Raw genomic sequence first — 27682 nt, forward strand, 5'->3', positions numbered from 1 at the left:
GACGATTTCGGCGAGTTGCTGCGCGCCATCAAGGCTCCTTGGTGTCATCTCCCTTATTGCTTGCTGTAGTTGATTAAATTATAATGGCTAAGAGTCTGCGGAGTAAGTGGAAACGCAAAATGCGTGCTAAGAAGCGGGAGCGGTACTCAGTCAAAGAACTTGCCAAGTTGAAGGAGATGCTGGACGCCGCTGCCAGTACTTCCAAAAGCGACGTTGACATGTCGGAAATGTGCACAGTCGTTGATGGCAAGCAAGTCGCCGACCAATCCGCCGAGTCCAATGAGCCGTTGGACGCTGAAGGTGCGTCAGTAGTTTGTTGTTTTGGTTCGAGTGTTCCGCGTATGGCTGTAATAAGGCTGGCCAGTGCCTGCGGCATGTGCGCAGAGGTTTTCACCTGCGCCAACTACACTCCCTTGCCACGAGTCAGCCGAAGATCCCTCTTTCAGAACTTGAAAATGACCGCAGTTAAACATGGTCGCGCATTCGGAAACTAATATGACAGGAGACAAAGAAAAGTTAACGTACTTTGTATGTGGGTCGATTACAGGGCACAAAACAATCGGTGGGAAAACATGAAACTCATTTAGTGAACTAATCTACCGTATGAGTGGTGAAATGTATGATCTCCTTCGTCATTGGGGGATCAGCAGCGCAAAGCATGCGATTATGCTTTGAAACATGCGGTATTCTTTTCCAGAACGACCTCGATTTAGTATTTTCGAGCACAAATGGTGACCACTTCAATAATCACTCACAATTATGGACACATGCTGCCGAATGTCAACATGCGTTCTATGAAAAGAGAAGTATGCACACTTCATGAAGTTTACGGAAGCCGCTGAATGCGTCAAAGGCCCACGGTACAAAATGGCCGCTCTTATATTTGTACAGTGGGATGTAAGACGATCGAAGCAGCTTTTGAAGCAACGAGTAGCATGGTATGGCGTTTTTATTGTGTCAGACTTGCAAGCGTAAAGTGCCGATAGGTTGTGTTATGTATGTTGTGTGCGGAGAATTTCGCGTATGTTGAAACACAATGGAAATGCGTAAAAGAGCCAGAAAATTATGAGTGCACTTAATTTTCAGAGTAAGAAACAATTTACTATTGCCAATCACTATATTGAACCCGGGATGGTGTCTTTGTTACACAAAGGAAAATAATTTTACAGGTAAGCAGCATGAAAACAAATGGACGGATGTTTCATGATGCTACGATGACCATAAAATCATTGTATGTGACAAAAGAGGCACGATAACACCTTTTGCACCGAAATAACAAGCATCTGTCTAGAGGTGCATGCCTCTTGAATGAAAAAAATTACCGCTCGCACAATTATATTTATCTCGTATTGACTGCATTTGTTATTAAACTAAACACGAAGCTCTCCAAAGTATTATGCTGTAATTTGTGAGAAGAAGGGCACCACGTGTGCTGAATGGAACATGCAGAAAGCGACTGCACTGGCAAGAATGCCCGTACGGCAGCATGGCTTCTCAAACCAGAAGCCGATGCATACAAGCGCCGTAGGCCACAATCCTTTGTGTGAGCTACAATTTTGCTATCCACCTATTGAGAACTACGACGTCGAAGCCCTTGTCCCCCTACATACCTGTTGGCATCATTGACACCCTTGCCATCAAAATTTCTCTCACAGGAACAGTTGTGTCAAGTCCAGGCGGTTGTAAGGCTCAGACCCTATGCTGGTATTGCTGATGCTTGTCTCATTTCATAGGGATGTGAACTGCATTTTAACTTAAGCAATTTCAAAAGAACACTGAGATTTTCACCGCATTGATGTTACTCAACTTTACAGCAATATAGAGATTGTTCTGTCTGTTTAAAAAGAAGAAACATGGTAAGGATATTTTATCATAGTTGAAATGAGCCACTGAAGCGGGTTGGTTTTGAATTCGGGTAGTTTTGGCTAACAACACTGCCAACATTAGTGACATGGGAGCCAGTCTTGTGTAATGTGGTGTAATGGAAACAGCACAAATGTTTTTCTGACTGAACTTGATACACAACAGTTCATTTTCTTCTTTATGTGCACCATATTACTGTGAGATATTATACAAATAGAATAATGCTTTTATAAAAAACATATAGGCCTGTAAGTGCAGTCATATTACATAATTTCAGTGAGATTAAAGTAGCAGTAAGCAATAACTGTTAAATAAGCTTGTTAAATTAAGTGCCTTCCCAGGTAGACACTTGTGTGCACTAGCCGTATTTTCAATCACAAGTGATACAAGACAGTACATAAGGTGCTTGTGGATATTTTGGGCTGGTATTGTTTGTGTGCTGAAAGATGTCCAGCATGCACACAGCTGCAGTAAAATGAGTTGGACAAGCTTTTGTAGTAGTAGAAACATTTATTCTCCATGATCGTCTGTTACTATGCACCGAAAACATGACTTTCATTTGAAGTATTCCTACTTGAAGGGTCAGTGGTTCTATAACTGCTTCTATGTACACAGTCTGCAGTTTATTGTATTGGTGCTATAATACTAGCTCGTATTCACGTTTTCAATTCATTTTTCCTGGTCATGGTGATTCCTCCGGGGTGTTGTAAGTTTGAGTGACGCCTCAAAAATGCACGTCAAATGACGTCAGCCTTTGTACTCCCATGCAACAGCCCAGAAAAGAGATGTTCGTTCTTTCCCGTTTAAAAGGCTGGTGGTGAAATCAGAGTTTGTATTTCTATTATGACTAGATTCATAGCAGTATGATATCGTACTGCTTAGTGATTGCACGTATCAATTGTTGCACATCAAGTTTCTTGGTTTTATTTCATTCTTTGAGCACTGTACAAATATTTATCTATTTGTGCTTATGCAGGTGTTTCATTGCTTACTTAATCTGTATTCTTTCTGCCACAGCTGATGGGCAAGCCACAGCAGAGATGGATGTGGACAAGCCAGTGAGGAAATACAACCCAAGGACGCTGAGAGATGAGCATGGCACCTACCCTGTCTGGATGAGTCAGAGAGCCATCCGGAAGCGGAAAGCTAAGCAAGGACGCGGCAAGTCTCGAAAGTCGGCTTCTCACAAGGGTATCAAGAAAAACAAAAAGCGCAAGTCCTCACGGTAGTTTTGCAAGTGTTCATCAAGCATAATGTTAATAGACTTTTTTAGGCAATAAAAATTGACCATCCTCACACACCATGTTATATACTATTTTGTTGTGAAACTGGAGATTCGGACATGCAGGCTGAAGTCGTATATATTGGAATGGTTATTGTGGATAACTATGCCTCAGACATTTTGTGTACTAGTTAAAGCAGTGGAGTGCCTCGTGGAAAATGTAGGTTAAATTATCTGCTGACCTGTACTCATAGAACATACTGTACACCGGCAAGTGAAGAAATATTCTCTTATCTATGAGTCAGTATTCTATCGAATCATCTGTTCTTGGTAAATAGTTACAGTGCAGAAATAATGATTTGATATTTGTTTTGTTAGAGTGGAATAGTTGCCATATCTGTGTTTGTTGCATAAAAGTTCTAATGCACGGTGCACAGCGTAAGTAATGGCCCAGAGGCGGTCTGGCACACTTTGTTTCTACTTGTGTGTGCTGTGGGATCTGTGTGAGATGCTCGATTTCATTGTATTTTAGATATGAGCCAGCACTCACCTACGGTGCAAAAATGTTTCAGCTGTCATGTAGGCCTCTTGTCCCGTTTTAAATGCTGAAAAACTTGGGAGGACGTTTCAGCTTTTTTTTTTCTGAAGTGTGTTTTTTTTAGTATTTTGTTTTTCTGAAGCAGTTTCAAGCAATGGCGTGGCTCTGGAGTTAAACGCCTGCTTGTTGTGCAGAGGCCCGAGTTTGATTTTCACTCATACCGAGATTTTTTTATTATTTTATTTGCATCCTTTTTGATTTTAACTCAAACATTTTTGGCTCGCAACCATCGTTGCCAATGCCAAAATTTCAGTGAAGTGAGCTTTTTAATGCGCTTGCATTAATGCTGCACCTCTTTCTTTGCATTTGAAGCGCTTAAATTCAGCACCTGTGATGCAATTTTAGAGTTTGCATGTAGTGCTGATCTCGAGCACACTGATGGCAGGGTAGGCCCGTGTGCTCAGATTTAGGTGCACGTTAAAGAATCCCAGCTGATCGAAGTTCCCGCAGCCCTTCACTACGGCGTCTCTCATAACTATGTTGTGGTTTTGGGACATGAAACCACACACAATAAATTAATTGGAATGTTGGCAGTGGAATGTTGTGCTGAACAGTGCGTCAGGTATGGGGAAAATCCCGTTCACAGTCATCATCAAGAGTGGGTCCTAGGTCAATTACCATCTGTCGAGGCATCCAGTGGTGTCCTGCTTAATCACCCAGCACCTACTATGCATCTTGTCACATTGTTACGTGGATGAATTTCGCTTAGGGCCCCTACCTTCGTTGAAGGAATTTTCTGCTCCACAGCCTCAGAGAGCAGAGTTTGGTAGCAATCTTCTTCTGGTTGGTTCATTTGTAAGTGGTCTGCAGACAGCTCGAAGTTAGCGAGGCATATGCTGTTTACATTTCACATGAGTATGATAATTTGAGTGACGAAGCAAAAATTCTCTAGGCTCCCTAGGCCAGGGTTCTCAAACACGTGGCCCACAGGCGTTTCGTATACGGCCTGCACATGACTTTCTTCGTAACATATTGTTTTTATTTTCCTAATAAGTCCATAAGCTATGCAGACGTGACTTGTCTTAAGAATTTTCTTCCTGGTTACCCTATCCGGTTGCCATATTTGTGGTGTGTTAAAACATAGCCGTGGAACAAAATACTGTTTCAGAATCGTCTGTATCATTTCAGTCATTCTGCAGGTCAGCATTCACTTTTTCGTTACCACGCCTATCCGAATCGATCGCCGGTGATCGACGCTTTTCGGTCACCAATTTTGGCATGTTAAATTTCTTTATCGTGCACCCAGAATTTTCTAGTAGTTAGTTCAGCCACTCAACTTTCAGAATTTTTTCGAATTTGCCAACTTGGGCAACATAGCGATTTTTTCGCAGACTTTTGCACGAACCAATGTGCGTGTGTAGTCGGAAAAATGCACTAGGTTGGCGAACTTCACAAAAGTATGTGCCCCTCGTGATTATACTACAGTAACATCAAAGTGCTGTGATGAAAAGAAGCTTTGCAAGCCAAATATCGAATTGATGTGTTTCTTAGCTTTGCGATTTGACCGAGTTGAGTTGTAATAATTGTCAAAAATTTATGCCAGATAATCAATAGAGAGCTGTTGCTAGTAGTCAGGAAAAATTAATTCTGCAAAAAAAATATTTTTCAAGGTCCGCCACATGTACAAAGTGTGCAGGTGGCTCTCACAGCCAGTTTCCAGCTGCTTTGATTTTGCTTGTATCGATATATCAGACACAGGCTCACATCTAGTGTCACTAGTCGCTCCTTATTACGCGGTCGTCACGTGCGCATGGGTGCGCATCAGCGCTGCAAAACACATGCGCTGCTTGAAACTGTCTTGCGAGCCCACCTGAATTCAGTGAGAACGAGCTGAGATTTCGTGGATGACAGCACCTCAGCTTCAAGTTTTAGTGCGACGATGTTTTGCGTCAGCCTGAGACATCCGTAGCCTTTCACTGGTTTGTTTTGTTTACATTCTCGAGTGATCTCCTCCGCCACAAGTGCATATAGCTTCTGACCTTTGTGCATAATCTTATAGTTACTCAGGTTACGTGCGTGGTCCACACTTCGCTAGGGCGCGGTGTGGTAGCGCTGGCTGCAGAGCTTCTATTAATGGCAAGGAGGCCCCGGGAGCACATCTTGGCCTTGACTACGGAGCAGGGCAAAAGATTTCAGAACTGCGTGATATTGTCCTTTTTTTTTATTTTGATACGCCCAAAATGCAAAGGAATATGCTTGGATGCATTTGTTAGAACGCCAACCTATGCGGAGTGAGGTGGCTCATGGAAAAAGGTGATGCTAGATGTAATGGCGAAGTTCATTGGACACCTAATTTATAGAAGGATTATTCACATCATGGGTATTCATCTGTGTTGGAATACCTAGAGACTCTTATCGCAACGCAATGAAAATTCACTGAGAAGAGTGTACGAGCATACTTGTACCTCTAAAAAACCATGCATTGCTTCACCACATGACATGAGCAATGAAGCAGCACTTCGGTTCTGATTTTCTTTGCCTATGTGAAGAGAAACATTTTGTACAACATCAATTATTTTGATACTGTTCCTAGATCATTTATCACAAAATGTTTATTCTGAATTTTCTTTGTTTTGAATGTTTTTTATATATGGTGTTTTTTATTTCACTGTTTACCAGTTGGTCACAAAAAATTTTACACTTTTCACAATTTTATTCATTTTGAAATATTTTTGTTGCTTTACTACCTACATTTTTTTGGAAAAAGCATTTCATTTCGCAAAATTCGGTATGCTGTGATGCGTGCTGGAGTACTTCTCAAACTTGCAAAAATGATCTTGCCGAGACATATAAAAAACAACCATTCTCCCACGGTAACGAAAGAGTTAATATGCTTCTTGAAACCTGACTCCAAATCCCCTTCAGGAGTGACCCATATATGAGTATGAGAAAAGCTTTCTTTCAAACAACAATGTAGGCTGATATTTATTTCAAACACCCCATCCCCTTTCCTCAGTAACCTTCTTTACTATCCTGGCCCATCTGGAGTCTAAATTGCAGCCCACGGCTGAAATAAGACCCCTGCTATGTTCTCTGAAGTGGCCTATAGATTGATTGATTGATTGATTAAAACTTTATTTCGGTCCTGAGAAGACGCATGGGAGACCCCGCGCCATCCGGCTAATCTCGCGTAGGGACTGTTAAGCTGAGCTTGGCGGCTCGTTCATGGGCACTCTGGACGGCCAGGGCTTGATCAATATGTTCGGGGCTGCGTAAGAGCGCAGCCCACCTGTCCTCGCTGAGGGCGGAGCCGATGGCTTCACATTCCCACAAAACATGGTTGAATGTTGCTAACAGTCCACAGGCGGGGCAATCTGCACTTGGATACCGTTCAGGGTACATGGCATGAAGAACCGCAGGGTCAGGTACGCACTGGCTTGCAATAGTCTAAGGGTAACTGCCTGCGCCCTGCACAAGGCAGGCTGTGGGAGGGGGAATACCCTTCTTAACAGATAGAAGTGCTTTGTTATTTCTTTGAACGTAAGTAAGGGTTCCCAGCGAGGCAGTTGGACTCCGGAGGCGGTGCGGTCAGTGAGTCCTCGTGCGGCCTCCTGTGCTCCCTTGTTAGGGTTAGAGGTAGAGCCCTCACTCGACCCCAGGTGAGTGGGAAACCAAGTGAGAGGATGGGGCGTGATACTCTTGACGCTTTGGAGAATGCGGAGGGCTTTAGGGGCTACCATCCCGGTTTTGTAGGCTTTGATAGCCGCCTTGGAGTCGCTGTATATTGACTCTTTGCGACTATCTAACATAGCCAGCGCGATTGCTACCTGTTCGGCTATCACGGACTTCGATGTGCGTACCGTGGCGGACCAAGTGAGCCTGGAATTTGAGTCGACGATGGAAACAGTGAACGCCTCTTGTAGTACATATGGCGCAGCATCCACAAAGCTTGCATCAGTGGGGTTGCTACGGACGTGCTCGAGCAGAGCTCTGCCCCTGGCCCTACGTCGACCAACGTTGTGGGCAGGGTGCATATTGCAGTGTGCATAATTCACTGGGGTCTCGTCACCAGTGAAAAGCCGTATTTCACTTTAAGACGCAGGTTTCCAGTCACGGTGGCCGCCGCCTCGGGGTCTTTTCTTGTAGAGCAGAAGTTCAGATTTCGATGGGGAGCACCTCAGACCGGTGGGACGGAGGAAACGTTCAGTCACAACGATTGCGCGCTGCATGGCTTCCTCAACTTGACCATCGCTACCGTTGGTGCACCAGATGGTTATATCATCTGCGTAGATGGTGTGATTGATTTCTTGAACCTTCGTGAGTTCCTTGGAGAGCCCGATCATCACGATGTCAAATAGTGTTGGTGAAATGACTGAGCCCTGAGGCATGCCGCGTGAACCGAGGTTGATCTCTCGTGAGAAGTACCCTTCGATCTTGAGCTTGATAGTCCTCTGGCAAAGAAAGGATCTCACGAAGTCGTAGACCCTCTTCTCTAGCCCTAAGCTGGCAATAGACTGGAGAATGAATTCGTGAGAAATGTTGTCGAAAGCCTTCTCCCAGTCTAATCCAAGGATGACTCTGGTATCTCCTGTGCTCCGGTCGATGATCTGATGCTTTATCAGATTCATGGCATCCTGTGTTAAGAGGTCAGCTCTAAAACCAAACATATTGTGTGTGTACATGTCATTGGTCTCGAGGTGCACCTTGAGTCGGTTCAGAAAGGCATGCTCTGCGACCTTACCGACACAGGAAGTTAAAGAAATCGGTCTTAGATTATCTATTGCTGGTGCTTTACCAGGTTTCGGGATTAGTACCATGTAGGCCGTCTTCCACTGTGTGGAGACCTCCCCACGGCACCACACCTCATTAATCTTTTCTGTGAGGCATTCGATGGAGCCATCACCAAGGTTCTTGAGCGCCTTACTAGTTATACCATCAGGGCCAGGGGCGGATTTGGCATTTAGAGCCTAGAGAGCCTGTCGGATCTTGGCCACAGTAATGTCCTAATCCAACTCCTGCACGTCACACCCCGCGTTGTCCGCAAACTGTGTGGATGCAGAGCTATTCGCGACTCGCTGATACTTGTCTATAAGCTTGTTGACAACCAATTTGTCCGGGGTTGAGTCAGTAGCAAGATGGATGGCTCGCGCGAGGGATCGCCTCTGGCTGGAAATGGTGCTGCCCTGATCGAGAAGGTGTTTGAGAAGATCTCAGCTCTTGCCAGATCTGAGCTGACCCTCGATGCTCTCGTAGAGCTCATGCCATTGTTGCTTACACAGGGTTTTGCAGAGCTCCTCAATCACCCTGTTAACTTCAGAAACCTTGCGGAGTGTCCTATTTTGCCTCTGCCCCTTCCACCTCGTAAGTGCGGCTTGCTTAGCTTCTAGTAGGTGGGCCAACCTGCTGTCCATGTTTTCAATGTCGAGGTCAGTGACGACCTCCTTGGTCGCTGCCGTGCCGTCATCTCTGATTCCTTTGTACCATCCTTCAAATTCTGTCCCGGCCGCCAGTGCTCTCTCAGCTTTGACTTTGCGAAAAATATCCCAGTCGACCACCTTAAATTTTCTCGTCCTAAAGCAAGCAATGGGGAAGGATACCTCGATGATGTAGTGGTCACTTCTGAAGTCTAGAGCCGTGTTGACCCACTTGACCCCACCTATATTCTTCACAAAAGTGAGGTCCAGGGTGGTATCCTAGCATGTGGATTTACCTCTCCTAGTGGGGAAATTCTTGTCAGTGATAAGCGTCATGTCGGCTTCTGTCGCAGTCTGCTATAGCTCGCGTACCTTGGGGGTATAGTACATGTATCCCCACACGCTGTGTGGGGCGTTGAAATCCCCGACGATGACAAGGTGGTAACCACTGGCCATGCTCACAGCCCTTTTGAAGAGAGAGCTTGCTTCTGCAGTCCTGCAGTATACTGCAGTCCTGCGATAACTGGGACTGCAGTATACATTGAGAATGACAAGGCTGTTTCTTCGAAGGCCCTTTTTGGCTGAGTTCATTATAATTTCAGTAATTACGTACTCAATGCCATCGGCAACTGTACCGAGGTCACGCGATAGATAATTTTACCTTTTGCTGATAAGTGTGGCAACTCCCCTACCTCCTAAATGTGATGACGCTACTAGGTTACCCTGGAGTTTGATGGGGGTGCCAGACGCAACTTCCTGAACAGCGATGATTTGGCGCTTAACATCAAGAGTTCTTAAATGTTGCTGTAGAATGGGTTTTTTGTGAGTAAACCCGCCACAGTTCCTATGCCAGATTCTGAAGTTTTCGTCCACACTATCCATGTTTAGGCTGAGAGGATGGTTGAGCAGCTATTGCGGCCCGGAGGATCGCGCCTTCATTCGGTGGCGCTAGTACATTGCGTTGTGCTGGGACCTGCAAAGGAGTCGGACAGGGGTCTCTCTTGGCATTGACCTCTTCTAACTTGCTTATGCGCTCACTCAGTGCTCCTAATCCCATCATAGGGTGCGCCACGGCTTCCTGAATTTTCGCTAAGGTAGCCTGCATGTTGACGAAGGAATCCTTGAGTTCCGACAGTAAGTTTACCGCCTTTACTTGTGTGTTCTGAACCGTTCGGCGCTTGGTTCTGCTAGACCTGTGAAGTGCCTCAGACGTATCCATGGCGACCGGGCCTGAGATGGGCTGCGCCGAAGGGAGCGACGACGCGAGCTTTCTAATCTCCGCCATCTCCGCAGCTAGCCTGTTAATTTCTTGCTTAAGCTGCACGTTTTCTTTCCCCGGCTGCTCGGTAGCTCGTCGCATCTCATCGAGCTTACTTGCGTAGGGAGAACCGCGATTCGATTCGTCGCCTCTAGGAGGCTCACGCCCGCCTCGGGCCTCGTCAGCGCAGGAGAGCGTCGGCTTCTTGCTGTTAGAGGTGGTGGGCGTGCGGGAGCGGGACCTGGTCGGCCCTGACGAAACAAGGCCCCGGCCTTGAGGTGGAGCGAGGCTGAGAAGTGGAACTTCTCTGGGCCTTTTCTGTCGACCTGGAGCGGGAGCCAGACCCTGGAGGTCCCCTGGAGGCACCGCGGCGCCTGGATCCGGAGCGGCCTCCAGAGCATCCCCTGTAGCGGGGGCGTCCTCTGCGTTGAGCATCCGTGGTGGGTGACAAAGACTGGAACTCGTCCACAGTGTAAAGGTGACGCAGCCGGGACGGTGACACAGCACCAGCCATTCTGGCACGCCCACTGCGACGATGATGCACAATGTACGGGATCGTGAACCTTTGAGCACAGTCTTTGCTTGCCATGAGATGCTGGCTACCGCAGAGTTTGCACTTGGGAGTACACACATGTTGCTTGTCGGGGCTTGTGGCACCACAGCCTCGGCAAATCGCGTCACCGGGAGTGGGGCACACGTCAGCGCGATGACCAAGACGGCCGCATGCATAACACATGTTGATTTGCTTGCGGTAGAGCAAGTACTGCATCAGCATCGGTCCATACCTGATAAAGTTCGGTACACGATACTCGTCAAAAGCGACGATGACCGTGCCGGTTCGGGCTATTTTCTTGGCTGCTAAGGCGAGTGGATCATTGGTGTTGACAATCTTGGCATCAATGACATCAGGGCCGTCTTAAAGGGGTACGTTTCGAATCACCCCTTTGCGCGTGGAGTGTGGGGCAGTCTTATAGCACTTAGCTTGTGCACCTTGCCCAAAATGAGTATTTGTTTCATCCGAACGTATCGGCCTGCATTTTCGCGCTTGGGAGTACTGGCAACCATAAGATTTTGCTGCAGATTCGGGCATAGAGTATCCTGGCACAAATCTTCCTGGCTTATGCCAGCGGCAACTAGTATTGCGTCTACCACCGTAGCTGCACCAATTTTCGAGATATTGAGTCCACCTCTCGACCGGGTCACAATCTTGATGTCATCTTGACGAAGTGAGGACATCTTTCCCGCCCGTAGTACTTTGGACTTCAGCACAGCGCCACTCAATTTGCCGCGACGTGCGCCCGGCTGCGACGATGGCGCGTTAGAGTCAGCACTGTGTGTTTTGGCTCCAACTCTTTTGGCCCCAGTGGACTGCCAACTTTTATCTTGAGTAAACTCTTCTTCTGAAATATTCTCTCCGTGCACTTCATACTGCATCGTGAGTAAATAATTCAGTGCACCGGGCCTCGGAAGGGCTTGGCACAGGCTTGAATAAGCCTAGCAAAAGCACGGTCTCCCAAGCCACTCGTTAGGGTTAAAGAGGGCACCGCACCACAGGAAAAGAAATTGTTCCTAACTTGACAAAAATCACTCACTGTGGTCAAATATGGTATCGGTAGGATCCTGATCACTTCTCGGAACCAATGCGAGCAACAGTTGATGAACACTTGATGAAAAAACTCTAGAAACACAGATTTAGTTGCCCGTGTGCAGGAGCCGTACGAACTGGCTTATAGATGATTTTTTACAGCTGGTCTGTGCAACTTCGATGAGGTGGCACTGCCGGCATCTGGCCTTTCACTTTGAGAATGTTACCTTTAGCAGTACTGATCAACATGTCTCCATCTGCGCCTTGTTTTCACTCGGCATCTTCAAAGTGTCTGCATGTGGTTAGGGTGACTAAAAGCAAACAGATGGTAGCATAAAAAAATTTAACATGACGACACTGCAGATGCGATTTCCTTCCTCCTCAAATTTGTCACAACCTGTGCCGTGTGGCCCAGAAGTTGGATACCAACAGTTTCATTTGCTTTATATTTGCCTCTTGAAGCTCTGAGAGCAATGTATTTGTCTGAAAATTGCAGTTTTTCCAAGATGTACTCTCAAGTCGCCAAAGACACTACTTAGCAGGTGTGGCAAACAAAAGAAAAAGAAGGCAATCTGCGTAATGTACAGAACATACCTGATGCTTTGCCCCTGTGGAAGATGACACAATGGGTAGGCGATCTCACCATTTATTTATTGCTGTGAGAACAATGGGTGAGTAGCAAGCACAACTGTGAATTCAAGAGGGCAGTTGCGTCTGTGTCGGTGCCATAGGTAGGCAATAAAATAGGTCATTCAGACTCACTGATAAAATATATTTTGCCCTCAGGGCTCACTCAAATTCACCAGTTTTCTTCAAGTGTACTCACCTGGACTCAGACTCTCTAAACTTTTTTCCCTCTCTGTTTCGAACTCGCCAGCACATTACTCACTCTGATTCACTACGACTAACGACTTCACCTGAGTCTGAGGGAGCTTGATTTAGTCTACTTATGAGTCTGTTTGCATAAAGTTAGCTTCAGTAGGCTCATGATAATTCAAACTCCGATAATTCATAGTTTCAGTTAATTCAAACAAAATTCAATTTTTTGGTTTGCCCTTTATTCTATCAGTGTATTTAAAGGTCCCCTTAATTCAAACTCTACCATTCGGTTATTTCATACTTTTTGCGGTTCCATACCAAAAAATATCTGCTGCTTTCCCACTACTATTTAAAATTTGCGTCTTTATCTAATCCTAACAGTCTAAAAGTGAAAAATAAGGGCCTTAGGCTTTCAAGGAAAAATGCTTTGCTAGTAAACAAATGTTTGAAACGAAGCACATGCATGGTAAAGCGTGATGCTTCTTGACTGGTATAGAGAGCTTTGTGCTGAAGGCACATGTAGCAAAGAAGCAGTTTGCAATTCACAATTTCTTTAAAGGGTCTGATCAGCAGTAAATGGCCAATAAACTTGTGGACCTTACACCCCTGCTTTCTGTTCATTGCATGCAGTTAGGCTTTGAAAACGCCTAAATAGTTTTTAAATCTGATAAAATCAATGCCTAATCATAATGTGTGGTGTCACCTCACCCACAGTCATATATCTACCCCTGTCCTGCGGCAAGTGGTACATCGGCCAAACAGGCAGGTGTTTAAATGAGCGGCTGAAAGAGGTCGCTCACAACGTCTCTTCTACAGTATCGGGCCACTTCGGCATTCATTGCCGAGACCGCAGTTGTGTCCTCGACTTTCAGCATTGTACCGTCATTAGGCGTCATCAGGACCAGATGATACGCAAAATTTATGAGGCTGCAGAAATAGAAAGGCTGGGCAGTGCATTTGTCAGCTGGCCTTCGATTGCTCTATCACAAAGAGAAATAGATTTTCTTCAGAACGTTGACACACGTGATGTTCATGGTGCGTTATCACGATGATTACTCCGTTGTTAGGTGAATTTTGTTTTTTTTATTTGTTTTTTTCTCTTTTTGTTAGATACTGCTCAAGTATATATTGCACGGTTCCAGTAAATAAATCTTGTTGTAAGTCAGTGCCGCTTTCGATCTCCTTCTTTTCTTGTCCCTCCTTATTGGTGCTGTTTTTTATGTGAATCATGTCATACCAACTTGCCCAAGCAACCACGTTAGATATCTGAGAACTTCTGATAATTCAAACAAAATTCAAATGTTCCTTAGAGTTCGAATTAACGAGAGTCGACTATATTTCGATCAAGGTGTCAATGGTGTTTAATGCCACTATCTCACATAATCGGTGCTCTGTGATATGCCTTCTGATCTTGTACTTCAAATACGTGTTATATTTGGGGTTTCAATCCAGTAAGTACATTTTTATGAAATACACATCTGGCATGAGATATCTTTATCGAGAAGTTTCGTTGAAAGAGTTTGCTCTGGGAGGTCATGGCCACAGTGTTGGTCGTGGCACTACCTCCCTTCCTACCCCACAACTCAGGCGTCTGATTAATAAATATCGATGTGCCGCATGGATGCCAGTGCATTGTGATATGTGTATAGACTTGAGTGTCAATGTAAGCCAGTATAACGCTGAAGATGAGTAGGTAGAACCATACGTTGCCAATAAAAGATGGAGCTCACACCAACTCTCTCAAGAAACATTTCACACTTATAAATGTTGGTGCACAGGCATACTCTAGGTAGGAAGTAGAGTAACCAGTGATTCGCTAGACAGCGGTGTTGTGTGCAAACGTCACAAAAGGAAGAATTATGTCCAAGTTGTCTTGGTATGGTCCGATATACATCGATAACATGTCGATCAGTGTGTGATGAAATCGTTCTGTCAACCCATTAGTTTGAGAGTGGTAGGCTGACGTTTTGTGCGCTGTGCCGCAAGTCTGCAAGAGTTCTTCAATGATTGTAGACAGAAAGGTCCTGCTGCGATCACTCAACAGGACACGAGGTGCACCGTGCCGTAACACTATGGAGTTGAGAAAAAAATCGGCAACATCTGAGGCAGAATTTGTATGTAGAAGAGCAGTCTCCGCGTACCATGTCAGGTGATCGACTACTGTCACTATCCATCGTTGACCTCTTGGCGTGATTGGGAAAGGCCGGACCGAGACTCAATTCACTAATGTTGACCTCAACTAGACTCACTCATACTCAAGGTCACCAAAAATTTTCTCAGCCAGACTCATTCGGACTTAAACTGGTCAAAATATTGCTCACCTGGGCTCACTCAGACTCAAGGCTCGATCCGTGTTTGAGCCAGTTTGAGTGAGTCGACTCATGAGCTCATGAGTGATTTTGCCAACCCAGGGTAAGTGCTGCCGTGTTGGCTTGTAACTTCATATACTGGCGGTTACTGATAACAATTAAAGGCATACGCCATAAATGCAAGGTGGAATAAACATATCACTTTTGCTGTGGTGTAATACGTGCCAGAAAAACGCAAATGTCTCTACCTCAGGACTATATTTCTGTACAAGCATTGGACTTGGCCCCGCTACAACAAGCTTGTGTGGCATGGCCATGGCCGCTTCACTGGCTTAAGGTTAGTTACAATCATGTGATCAAACATGGCCTCACCCATGCGCCACTGCGGAAAATTGTCTGCATAAGTTTGTTGGTGGTGCAAAGTTTTATGGGGCCTGTTTGTGTGAGAATGTCAGTACATATAGCCGTTGGAAACGAATGGCACTGGGAGGTTGCTAGGTCAGAAGAGTTTATAAGAACTAGCAACCCTGGGTCTGGCCGGTGTCTTATCTTTGTGTCCTCCCTATGCACTCCTACAGCTGGTTACAACATAAGAAAAAAATCAAAGCTCCGCCTGCAGAGCTGCAGCATGCTTGCCCTTCACCTGTGAAAGACAATCGGGCTATTTGGCTTGTGCTCGAACTGTTAATAGTTTTTCTCGGCCAATGTAGACGTTGCTTATTAAGAGTAAAAGGTTAATTGATTCTACTTAAATCATTACATTTAGCTGAGTGATGATTTTGAAATCCTTGGAGACATTTATGAGTCTACACTATGACTCATAAATCAGTCACATAAAGATGTGTCCGTATGAGAAAGTCAACTGTGTGAAACACTTGAAAAGTGCTTGATGGCTAGAAAATGAGCAAGCACTATTTGATAGAGCTTTTATGCAAATTCTATGCGAGGGATGCAAAGGCTGAGGGTGAAGCTGGCTTTTTTCTCTGGTTGTAATCAACTAATAGTGAAATTGTATGCTTTTGCTAAAATACAGAAAAATGTTCACATTCTATTTACTTGCCATCGTCGGGTAGACATCGTATGCGAGCGATGGCACCATGTGCCCACTTGCGGGACTTTACAGAGAAAAGAGGCACAAGTGTCAGCTGAAGTAAAGTAGTTTTACTTTTCAAGGCGTGACTTGACGGCGGAATGTACAGTCGTGGAAAGAGGAGGAGAATACAATGGACAGTGTGCATTTCGTTATGCATTTTCCCTTCAGAACTCGAGTAAGCTTATTTACTCCCATTAGTAAACACAAAGACAAGCAATCAAGAGAAAAAAAAACATGGAACAGTATTTTGACTATTACTGGTGTGATTGTCACGGGACAACAACAAAACTTGGGCAAGCAAATGTTTTTTTTTTAAGGACAAGTTGCATGAAATGTACAGGAGATTGTTTATGATATATCAGCTTGTTCAAGCAGGTGCACTGATACTGAAGTGGAGGTGTGATGAATTGTTTGTTACAATTCAATTTAGACACTATTGCACGTGATAGCTATAATGGTTTAAAAATTTGTTGGCATACGCATACTGCTACTAGAATTAAACATTAAGCGATTCTTTTTGTGTGTGTGAAAAAAAAAACAAGGCTCTTGCTAGGAGAAATGCAATAAAGCAGCATAGAAGTTGCTGCTGCTGTTTTTATGTTTGTATAATAAAATTTGAAACCTGCTATCTTATTAGATATACAATTTTTAGTCTAATCAGTATTCATTGTAACAAGTTCACTTTTTTCTTTTAAATGGCGTTAGCTCAAAGTTAACAAGCTTAAAATGTGCAGGCCCTATTATGATGGAAGGGAGAGTAAGTAGGTTTTGTACTGAGGTGGGCATGCTGTAATGTCAACAACACACTTTAGAGACGGGGAACATTTTTTTCTTTCATTATTACAAGTGAAAGACAGAATGCGGGGCAAAAAGACATGGGGCCACGCTGATGTCACAAAATCACCTGGAAATGCACTTAAGTATAAAAAACTGTGCTAGAACCAGACATCAAATATGAACAAAAGAAATAAGAGGTCATGGATGGCAATGCTGTAGGTACAGACAATGTAAGTGTTGTGAAAGGTCATTTCATGAGCGAGATAAATGTAAAGATAAACATAAAAAATGGATAAATATACACTCTGAGATGCAGAGGGGCTTTCAACCACCAGTTGACAGTGAATACAGTTGCTGACAATGCACTCAAAAAAGAGGGTGACGAGAAATGCGACAGTGTTTTGTTTCTCACCAGGAAACATGTTATTGGAAAAGGGGCACGCCTTGATGAGGAAGAGGAGACCATCAAAAGTGTGGCGAGGAGAAGGAAAAAAAAAGCATCTGCTGCTTGATCGCTTTCGTTAGTTGTAGTCTGTCTACATTTTATGTTACACTGCAGCTCGCTTGTGTACACGTGTCTGCGTGTATGTAGTGCTTTCGTGTGGTGCCTTCTCTGTCCACTCGCGTTTCTTTTCTCCTCTTTCTTGGAGCCTTGAAGGAGAAAAATGTTGGCTAAGAGATCCCTCTCCCAAGCTCACCATCAGCTTGCAGGAAGCGTCTAAAGCTATCGGCCAACAGGCCTGTTAGGTTGTGAGCTTTTTCGAAGCGTCCTAGCTACATGAGTATCGCAGCGGTCACACAAGGATGAATGAGGTGGCGTTCCACAAGCAGGCGTACAAAACCATGACGTCCTTTGTTTTATTTTTTTTTAAACTAAAATGCTGCATTTTGGCATTACCTCTAGTACACTAGTTTCTTAGGCTCAGGTGTAAAAGGGAAAGGGGGATATGTAATATGTATGGTTGGTTTTATTTTTTTTCTGTTTTGACGCGGCATATGCATTTTTGTTTATGGCTATTGCAAATACCAATGAACCGCATGCGAATGATCAAAGCTTGGTTCAACTGGTGGTGCTCCTTCTGATATGCCTTCTTAGGAACATGGAATGGTACACAAACCAAATTAGTATGTTTCCGTGGATAAGTGACTACTTGAGTTTAATGATAAAGGCATACAGTGGGTTGCTGCTTATAATTTGCATTGACTTGTGAGGAATGGTGTAGGTGGTTTACCTTCAGGTGGTTGAAAGCCTGAATTTTATTCAACCAACCTTTGGGTCAAACTGCATGAGCTTATAGGTAGCTAGCAATGAGTGATGGGCTCTTGGTGATCTTTCTAATGCTGAATATTTGTCGGGCTGGAACGTTCAATAAGAATGTTCTACATAAAGTTAATTATGCTGGAGCAGCTTTCCTTTGTTCTTTAAAGACTGCCAGCGAAATGTTGCAAAGAATAAGCGCAGGGTCATGAATAACTATGCGCGTCTTTTATGTTTTTGTCGCGTTGCGCGCAGCTGATGTCACATTCAGCTTGCACGATTAGTCGCGAGTCGAGGCCCCCATTGTGCCTTCTTGGAATCGCGCAGAAAGCACTACCAATATAACTTAGTGTTCCAAAAAGCTCTGCTTACAGCATATGCTGATATCTACAGACCTTTCAGTTGCATTCGTCTCAGCTTTTTATAATAGGGCTACTAGAAATCAAGCTTAGCCAATTGGGGTCCCACGCACTCTTCTAAAGAAACGCACATTTATACGTGTTTTGTTTCTGAAGACACAGTTGTCGCCACTGAATAGTCAAGAAAGTGTCAATTGCTCGAAGCTGCATAAGCAGTGACTCAAATCGTAGAAATATATGAAAAGATGATGCTGCTGGTTTAAAAATTTTGCGCTGTGCAGAAGTGTTGAGTAGCTTGGTACTATTATGTTTTCTGTCTTAGCTAATCTTCCCTGCAACAAAGTATATAGTAGTATGTTTCTCAATGAAAAACTATCAGACTGTTCAGAAGCACGTGGTAAACGCTATGAGATTACCCGCATCTGTGCAAAGTTTGCAAGCTTACGATGAAGACTGTATATGTTGTCATGACATTTATATCTTGAATTTTTTTACTTGGGGTGCGTAAGCTACAAAGTAGAACCTAAAATATTTTTTATTGGTGGTTACAGGTTATTACTGATGAATAGGAATTCTTTGCTTGCAGCTAAGTTTATTATACAAACTCTTTCTAAGATTTTGTCCCCGGGAAAATACTACTTGATTCAGGTATTGATGTTAAATGTTCAGATGATTTCTTTTGCATTCCTTTTAGGAAGTGAACCTATAATTAGTTATGCTTAAAAACAATGTGAATGTGCTTTATATATTATAATAACTTTTGTCACTCTTAAACAAGTGAGACAACCTATAAAATGCACATATTTAATTCTTTACTTGAATTTAATAGTGAACTGTAGTAAGAGTTTCAGCCATATAATTTTAAAAAGAATGTGTGAAATATTACACTTCAAATACGAGTGAATACATCACAAAAAGCTTCAAAAAATAAGGTTCTTTATACCCTAAAAACTGAAAGAAAAAGACATTACCATTTGCTGGAAATTATGCTTGACGCAGAACATTCTGAGCCATGGTGGCTTCTTACCATAGACATCTGAAGTAGGGTAGCACTCGCTGCTGCCTATGGCTCATCTGAAAAACGTGATCTTGTAGCAACACTTTTGGCTCTATTTCGTAAGCCTCTTTGCACCCACACTCTGCGGCCTAGTGATGTCAATGAAAGATTCTCTGACTGTTGATTTCATGCTAAGGGAAATAGTCTTCACATTGTGTATGCTAAATGCCAGGTTTGAGGCTTGATGCTGTTTAAGGGTAGACAATTATACAAGCTATTCAGCTTTGTTAACATTGCTTCAAAGGCATAATAGACTGCATATCTATAACCCATCATCCAATGGGAGATAGTAGCTGGCCTTAAACTAGATTGGGTGGAATAATAATTAGATATTAGTTTTTTTTCCTCTCGCAAGTGCTTCGATTATGGTTTCTATTTCAGTAGGCTTTCCAAGAGTGAGTGGAGAACGAACAAGTATATTCTATCTCACTTGCTTTTTTTTCGTTAGCAGAAGTGTTAGTTAAACAACTGGTCGTTTCTGAATGTGCTTGCGTCAACTTGTGTATTGTAGACCCAGTGGAGTTGCAATTCTCATGGAGTTATATATCGTTATATCGTCCTTTGCACATCTGGGTAACAACGTCAAGTAATTTTATCTCAACAACTGTATAACTTTAACACTCTGCTGATATGACAGCCGTAGCGAATGGTACATTGTATGGAACCAGACGCTGGCATGTCACCAGCGGCAACATTTGTAACATGAAGAAAATATTCCGAATGAGCAATGGCAAATACGAGGAACCCAACAACGCTCGTCAAAGAGCTTTGTTTCGATATGTTTTTCACAGTTAACGTGTGCTAGAACTATACTTCGGTAATCTGCATAACATCTCATTGCTGTTCAGAAGGCACCATCTTCCACGGTGGTGGCGCGGAACCCAATCCAAGTTTCAATGATGTGTTTTTTGAGAACTCTCGTGTCGTGGTTGAGCAATGCCAAAGAAAAAAAGGGGATGGTGAGTTGTGCGAGTTTTCTATATTTACAGGGATGCCACAGATATACAGCAACAGGCAATGTCACATTCATACCACAAAATTGCATTTCCACAAATGTTGGGAAATTGGACAGTCGCTGCTCGCAGGTGAGAGAATCTCGCGTCATGCTTCTGATCATATTCAGAAGCTTAAAAAAAAAAGGAGAAAACTGTAACAGGGGATAACAGTACTGCGGAGTATGTACATGTAGCAGAGCCTTAACGCCACGGCAACAGTTTGCCATCAACAGTAACCAGATCATCGCTGTTGCATCCGCACAAAAATCCGAATGACCGGAAACAGCACGGGTGCCAAGTGGCATGACCCAGTCTTAGAAAACAGATTCAACATTTCCCCGATTAGACCTTGTTGACAAACAACAGTGCCCCCCAAGATGCCTTCTGAAATGTGTTTGCAGATTGTTTTACTGAACATGATAGTATTGATAGTTTGTTGATAGTAGAACATGATAGATTGTTTTACTGAACATGATAGATTGTTTTACTGAACATGATACCAGGGAGAACAGTTTTCATGGAACTTTCTTGTCACGAGTGGCATTCGTACCGGGTCATACAGCTTAGTACCTATCCCGTTTTCATGCGGACACAGTTTTGAATTAACTTCCGTTCCTATCTCTGCAGTAGAAGGCTCGAGCATCTAGGGCTCGGAGTAACCCGGTGAAATCGTAGCCTTTAGCGCTTCAGCAGCTCCTTGAGTTGCACCAATAGCCATTTCGGCTGCGAGCTTGCGGCGCTGCAGCAACTCTGCATGGACGCCTACACCACTTTGATTTATGCCCTATCGTTGTGAAAGTGTGAAAATATGTGTGTGTGTGTGTGTTTGTATTAGTGGTAGCCTTTTTTCTTTCTCTTCTTTTTATATGCTGCTGAGAGAGGTCGAGCCATGGCCCAGAAAGAAAAGAAAATAGAGCACCACACATGCAGGACACAGTGTAGTGCAAAGCTCTTTTTTTCTACTGTGGACCTTGCTGCAAATGGCCTCCCTAGCTTTTTCCTGGCTTCCTCGCCAAAGCAAAACTCGATCCTTCATCGCATGCAGGGGCCCCAAAAGTTATCCTGTTGCGGCTGAATGTAGTCTTGTGTGATTAACAGTCAACACTAGATATATCTCGCAGTGCACGGAAAGAATAATGTCATTGGAGGAGGCTGCTGGGAAACACACCTATGGCTGCACACGTACTGTGCTAACTTTCTTTGTTGGAAACAATGCCATTGCCCGTGGAATCGCGAGCTTAGTTTGAGTAGTGGTGCTGTCGAGCAAGGGTAAAACTAGGGTTCACTGCTTCGCTAAAGCATGCCAACATGCACATATACTTTGCAAGATGTGTCAACAAACAACAGGTTTATATGTAGTAATATGCATTTGTGTGTATACTTCATCCAGGTTGCCTAGAATGTAATTCATGCCTGTGTGGCCCTCAATAAATGCAGGCATTAAAGCCCTCTAATCATTGTAAAGCTGACTGCTTTGTTTCTAGGGCATGCGGGATCATATTAGTATGGGGCTTCTTGCATGTTTAAAAATATTGTGGGCAACAAGACGAAAGCGGCTGAAAAGGCCAGTGACTTTGTCTCTTCTTGTAGCTGCATCTCTCCGCACAAAGACTGATTTGATTGTAAAGGAGCCCTTACTTTTTTTGGTAACATCCTCAAGGGGCTGGTCTATGGACTAGATTTAAAAGCAGCAGAGTTGTGCCGGGATTATGCTGTGAATTCATGCCATTGAATACTGACACCCTGTGCAGTGCATTAAAAGGTTTCGACGTGTTTGATCACTTGTGTTTGGACGACATTTGACTAGGTTAACTACAATTGTGGAATTTCGCGTGCAAAGAGGCAGTACCTGTTCGAGAGCTTGTAATATAGTGCTGCGTTGTTATCCTTTTGACTGTAGGGAGCCGCTCAACTGGTGTCACATTTGTACGACTCCAAAGCACATAAAAAATCATGATGTGTTAAATGCCCCAAAGCTTGCAGACGCTGCTACTTTCAAATGTGGAAGAAAGTTAATTGTGTCATCACAATCATCCATATTTGAGGACAGGTGGCAGCATATTTGATTTTCTTACAAATATAAGCGGTCATAGCTTGGAGTCTTCTCACCTACTCGTAGCAAGGATGTCATGTTGGGGTAAGGACGTTAGTCCAACCCCTTCCTATGTATATGTGTGTGTGTGTTTGTACAGGCATGCATATATGTACTCATGCAAATGAAAATTTTCAGAAGTTGACTTCACCCCCTTCTTTTTGGCTATGCCTATGTTCAATTTTATTGACATTAGTTATGTTGCTGCTTGATTAGATATAGATACTGCATTTGGGAGCAATAAGGTGCATAATATCTGCAAGCTGATCAAATGCTGAAATATTCTATTCCTAATATTGTTTCTCTTTGGCCAAGCACAGCCAGATTTTTTTTTTCTAAGAGGCGCAACATCTAACAAGCCTAAACTTTCTCTCTCTCTTTTTTTTTGCATCTTCGACATAAGATATTCACAACCTTTGAGGTTTCTCTTCAAGAACATTTTGCATGAACTGTTTATAGTGAATCAGAATGTGTCATTTGCTATGTGTGCACTTGTGGGCTTGCTGTGCTGGAAATTTGTCTATTCCTTGCCTTGTGTGTGTGTTTTTTTTTTGTGTGCACTCGACTCTCCAGAGATTTCTGGAGACGTGCATTTCCAAGGGAAAGTAGTCATAGACACATAAAATAAACCTCTGTGCCCCTGTATTACAAGCTTGCCATCAAAATGCTTGCAAATGTGAATTTTTCATAATGTGTGACCTCTCCTAAGGTTCTTCCAACCTTTGTTTGGTTTGTTTCACATAAAATGCACCATACATTAAGAAATCATTTCTTTTTATGTTAATGATCCTCTTATCTAGATTTCATAGGATTGAAGAACACTGTATTTCACTAAATTGAAGCAAAAATTTATGATCATTATATCAGAACTTGTTCATTGTCTGTAGTAAAAAGAAAGTATTATAATTCACTAAGAAATAAATGAATAAATGTACCATTTTGACCTCAACACCAAAATCGCAGTTTACGTATAATATTATTATGCGGTTTAATGCTTTCATATTTTTGCATGTAAGCTGATTATGATTGCAGAATCCTTGCATCAGTAAGTGAAATTTATGCAAGTTTAAAAAGTTTCTAAATTGGCTCTCCTTTAAGCAACTTCCTAAATAAGCACTCAACCTTGGCGCTGCCAGGAGCTACCAAATCGCATGAACCTAGGAATATTGTTCTTGGAAATACATGAGCAACCGTTTTATTCTTGTCTAACATGCATCGTTTCATCTTGATAAAAGTTGATATTCTGGAAAGTTCTCTAGTGTGCCATTTTGAAAACGCTGGTTTAGAACTTCGTTTTCATAACAGGCCGATGCCCAGCTTACCAGGCGCTCTGCAGCTAACTTTTCTCTTGGCACAATGGCACATCGCAGTTCATATGGCAGAGCTAAAGTTCCTGGGGTCATCCTGGTTGTATAATATACATTGACAATGTTACTGTTGCATTGTCATTCAGATTATGATACCTCATCATCGTTCCTTTCTATCTTTTTACGCGACATACCTTAGGTGCATGGTAGCTAACCAATAAGCATTACCTGAAATCCACAACTCCGTCTTAATACACATTGTTTACTCCTCATTGCGATCTGCCATACTTATCTCATTTAATATTTTTTCTCAGTGGTACCATTGCCGAAATTTAGAAAATTTGTATCTTTAAGTATGCACATGATCTGTGATGTCTTTTCGTTGTGGTGAGACTATTTCTCAGTTGTTAGGATGCATTGCAAGACATTTTATTTTGCTAGGGTAGTTCTAAACATGCTTGCTCAACTCCGCAGGTGGTAGGAGGGACAAAGAGGCTGGAAGAAGTTAACAGTAGTATTTAGCAAATGACTGCTAGCCAGCACTTCGTGCTCTGGGGAGTGCCTACAATGCTGCCTAGTTAGTTCTTGGTTTATTACACCTAGGCTTGAGTGATCATTGACCACTGGTTGGAATATTTGCATGTCTAGGTGCAGCCTCTGGCTGTGGTATTTATTACTAGGCACTACTGCTGTGAAAGCTCACAATTCTAAAGAGAATAAGGCTAGCAGTACATATTCAGAAACTGAGACATTAATTTCTTTTTTTGTCAGGATATCCTGAGTTAGCTAGCATTTTGACTTCAGAAACCGTTTTTATTTCGATGCTTAATGCTAGGTGCACTCTATGTGTGGCCTCTCGCACAAAAATGATAAAAAGCAGGCTTTTGACATTCGCTTGAAATACTGAGGCACCCAAGTCTAATCGAATGACAGCCACATGAGCTGAGCAACATTTCTGTAGTGTTCGAGACTTGCTAGAGACAACAGCTCTATTGAACAATACCTTTTGATGGCAAATTAATGCATAAATTTTGGACCTATCGTGCGTGCTACTTTGGCTGAGCCAGCACAGCATTGTAAATATGAGCCAAGCTTTGAATACATGCTCTTAGCCTAGAGGCGGCTAGTCTTTGTTGCTATTGACCTTGGTCACTTCCATTAGTTCCATGCTGTGGAGCATGAAGAGTTGGTTGACAATGTACAATACAGCATGCAAGAGGAACGTAGTCACATTGTGCACCGAGGCGCAACAAATGGAGCTCTTGCACAACAGCTGTTGCCAGTTAGAGGGATAAGGTGCTGTGGATATGTGCATTATAGTTACACGTTCTGGACCCTCGTGTCCAGGCTGGTCACAGTGCTTCATGTGGGTGACTGAACCTCTTGGATTGCATCTCTCTCCGGGGATAGGGCAGTGTCAGGCTTGCTTCTGGAAGGAGGCACGTGGAACTTGACTGGTGCAGTTTCGGGCTGTGCGCGAAGTCTGCTGGGCTCCACTGACAAGACCCTGTGGGTAGTCTCACTTGTGCTGCTGAAATGAAAAACACAGAGTCGCTGGTTCTCCTAAATGCATGATCATTTCCCTGCAGTCTTAACGAAAAGGCTGTCACTGCCTCTGTCACGTAAGATGATCACTGCCAGAAAGAATTAAGTGAATCAAACTTCTTGGCCTGGCTGGGCTTGAATTGGGGCCCCCGCACTCCCAAGCTGGGTGTCTACCACTGGGCTTTCCACTGGACACATTCAACTACTTTTGCCACTGCGCACCTACTTTCTTTTTCTTTATTGCAGGGAAGGAAACCATTACTCTTACATGAACATTTTAGAAACTTATAGTCTGGTATATTATCTTGATGTGACAAAGGACAGGACGTTACCTTTTACCCTCCAACTTCATATTCCGCATTGAACTGCTTAGTCTCTTGAGAGTAAGACTGACAACAACGAATGCTGAAGCTCTGCAGCCAACAGAAACATCCTTCACGAAGGAATTCAAATACGTACGTTTTTATGACACACTAGACTGGCTTCGTATTTTTGCTTTCGGCTACGCACTTCCACTTGTAGTATATGTATATCTGAACCATGTCAATGCTTTGTACTTGCGGTAAAAAGTGCATGTAAGAACACATTTTACTAAAACTTCACTGAATTTCGTGTCATTACAAAAAAAAAAAACATCCTCTAGGAAGCATTTAAAGCCGACATGGAGGATTGCTCACCTCAGCGACACACACTCGTTTCCATAGACGTGGCATGCACCCTAAATATGGTCTGTTGAGGTCCCTTCCTAGGAGGGATGAAAAGGGGGCAGGGCATAGGCGGAGAGTGTTTATATTTCCCGGGAAGATGGGTGCCCGCTTGCTCTTCCTCTGCCCGTCATCTACTTTATATTATTGTTCTACCACGGGAACCGAGTACACTCTCTTTACACACACACATTCTCTCTCTCTGTATATATATATATATATATATATATATATATATATATATATATATATATATATATATATATATATATATATATATATATATATATATATATATATATATATATATATATATGACGCTATGATGAATGGGTGACGTGGCCTGGCTCATACACCATGTTTATTCTATTCTCACTTCTTCGTTCTCTGTCTCTACCAACCATCGCTTCATACGTCACACGATTCCCCCTCCCCCTGAAAGACGGCATGGATTGCGAACAAGAAAAAGTACACAAGGAGAGGTTAAAAAGTCACAAATGTCAAAATTCACAATTGGTTCTTTGCTCCAGGGGAGTTCCTTAAACTTTCAAAGACTTCAGGGGAGAGTGCAGCAGTCCGGTTAACGCAGGAGTTCTGGTGGGCGGGGCTGGTGGTTGCGTCCTGGATAAGACAAAAATGCTTTGGACGTGGGGATAGAAGTAATCACAGCTGGCATTCTTGTGAAGAACGAACGAGGCTCGAACATCTTGCAGAATCGACAGTTCCGATGTTGTAGGCATCGAATTCCTCGTCATGGGTTATACACAGGCTGTGCAGGCAGCTTGCGTGCGCTTTGATCGAGGTTAATTCGGGGCTGCCTGTGTTCCTGCCGAGTACAAGGGGTGTTTTTGTTGCTTTTGGGGAGTTTACTATGGTGGTGACGCAGATGTTCAGACTGAAGGCGCAATCTTGAACGCTGGTGCGAAAAAGTTCCTTGGCTTTTCTTTCTGCGAAGATAGCTCAGATGCGGAATCAGTCTTTTCTTTAGTGTATGTTGATCACGACACTCTTTAAGCCACAAGTATCCTTGCGATGTAGTTTTAGTTGTTCGTTGACGATGTTGGTGTGGGCGTTTTATCTGTTGGGATCCCTCATGTTGCTTTTGTTGGCATTGCTGATGTTGCATTGTCTGACGAGGTGGACTTCCTTTTGAACCATGAGCCCGCTTTTCTTTGTAGGTTGACGTGACCAGCAAATAGTTGATACTTGTTAGGGTGCCGCGATTTGTGTCAGGCAATGAAGACAGTGCGCCAGAATTAGCAGAAAATTCTGCTGAGGCTCTTACAACGCCATTCTTGATGAATGTTTCTGGCACAGGGCAGTGCTTGAGAGTTGATCCTTCCGAGCCTCCTGTGTGGGTTGGGCTCTCAGGTGGCTGTGAATTCGATGGCGACACTGCGAAAGGATCGGTTTGGTCAGATTTTAAGTGGGAATGACTGTCTTTCTGTGCTTCGAACGATGCGAGCCCTTCTGGCGCATGAAACTGA

At 43.5% G+C, this 27682-nt stretch overlaps 2 protein-coding genes across 2 annotated transcripts in view; one reads left to right on the forward strand and one right to left on the reverse strand.

The window, feature by feature from the left end:
- On the forward strand, positions 1-3163 carry LOC142788285 (protein LLP homolog). Its single transcript, XM_075884884.1, has 2 exons — positions 1-300; positions 2881-3163. The coding sequence occupies exons 1-2, from the start codon at positions 84-86 to the stop codon at positions 3090-3092; spliced, it is 429 nt and encodes a 142-aa protein (XP_075740999.1). The 5' UTR covers positions 1-83; the 3' UTR covers positions 3093-3163.
- A 12986-nt stretch (positions 3164-16149) lies between these two features.
- Positions 16150-27682, reverse strand: part of LOC142788282 (ras-specific guanine nucleotide-releasing factor 1-like) — a 354601-nt gene continuing 343068 nt past the window's right edge. The window contains exon 31 of the mRNA XM_075884883.1: positions 16150-25477. The gene's annotated coding sequence lies outside the window, so the exon portion shown is untranslated. The remainder of the gene's footprint in view (positions 25478-27682) is intronic.

This window comes from Rhipicephalus microplus, unplaced genomic scaffold, assembly GCF_043290135.1.
Source record: "Rhipicephalus microplus isolate Deutch F79 unplaced genomic scaffold, USDA_Rmic scaffold_52, whole genome shotgun sequence".
Lineage (NCBI taxonomy): Eukaryota > Metazoa > Arthropoda > Arachnida > Ixodida > Ixodidae > Rhipicephalus > Rhipicephalus microplus.

Bases quoted from the DNA above. Each gene is read 5' to 3' on its own strand.
- LOC142788285 (XM_075884884.1), top strand. From the start codon at position 84: ATGGCTAAGAGTCTGCGGAGTAAGTGGAAACGCAAAATGCGTGCTAAG. The intron at 301-2,880 runs GTGCGTCAGTAG...TTTCTGCCACAG, and splicing joins TGAGCCGTTGGACGCTGAAG to CTGATGGGCAAGCCACAGCA.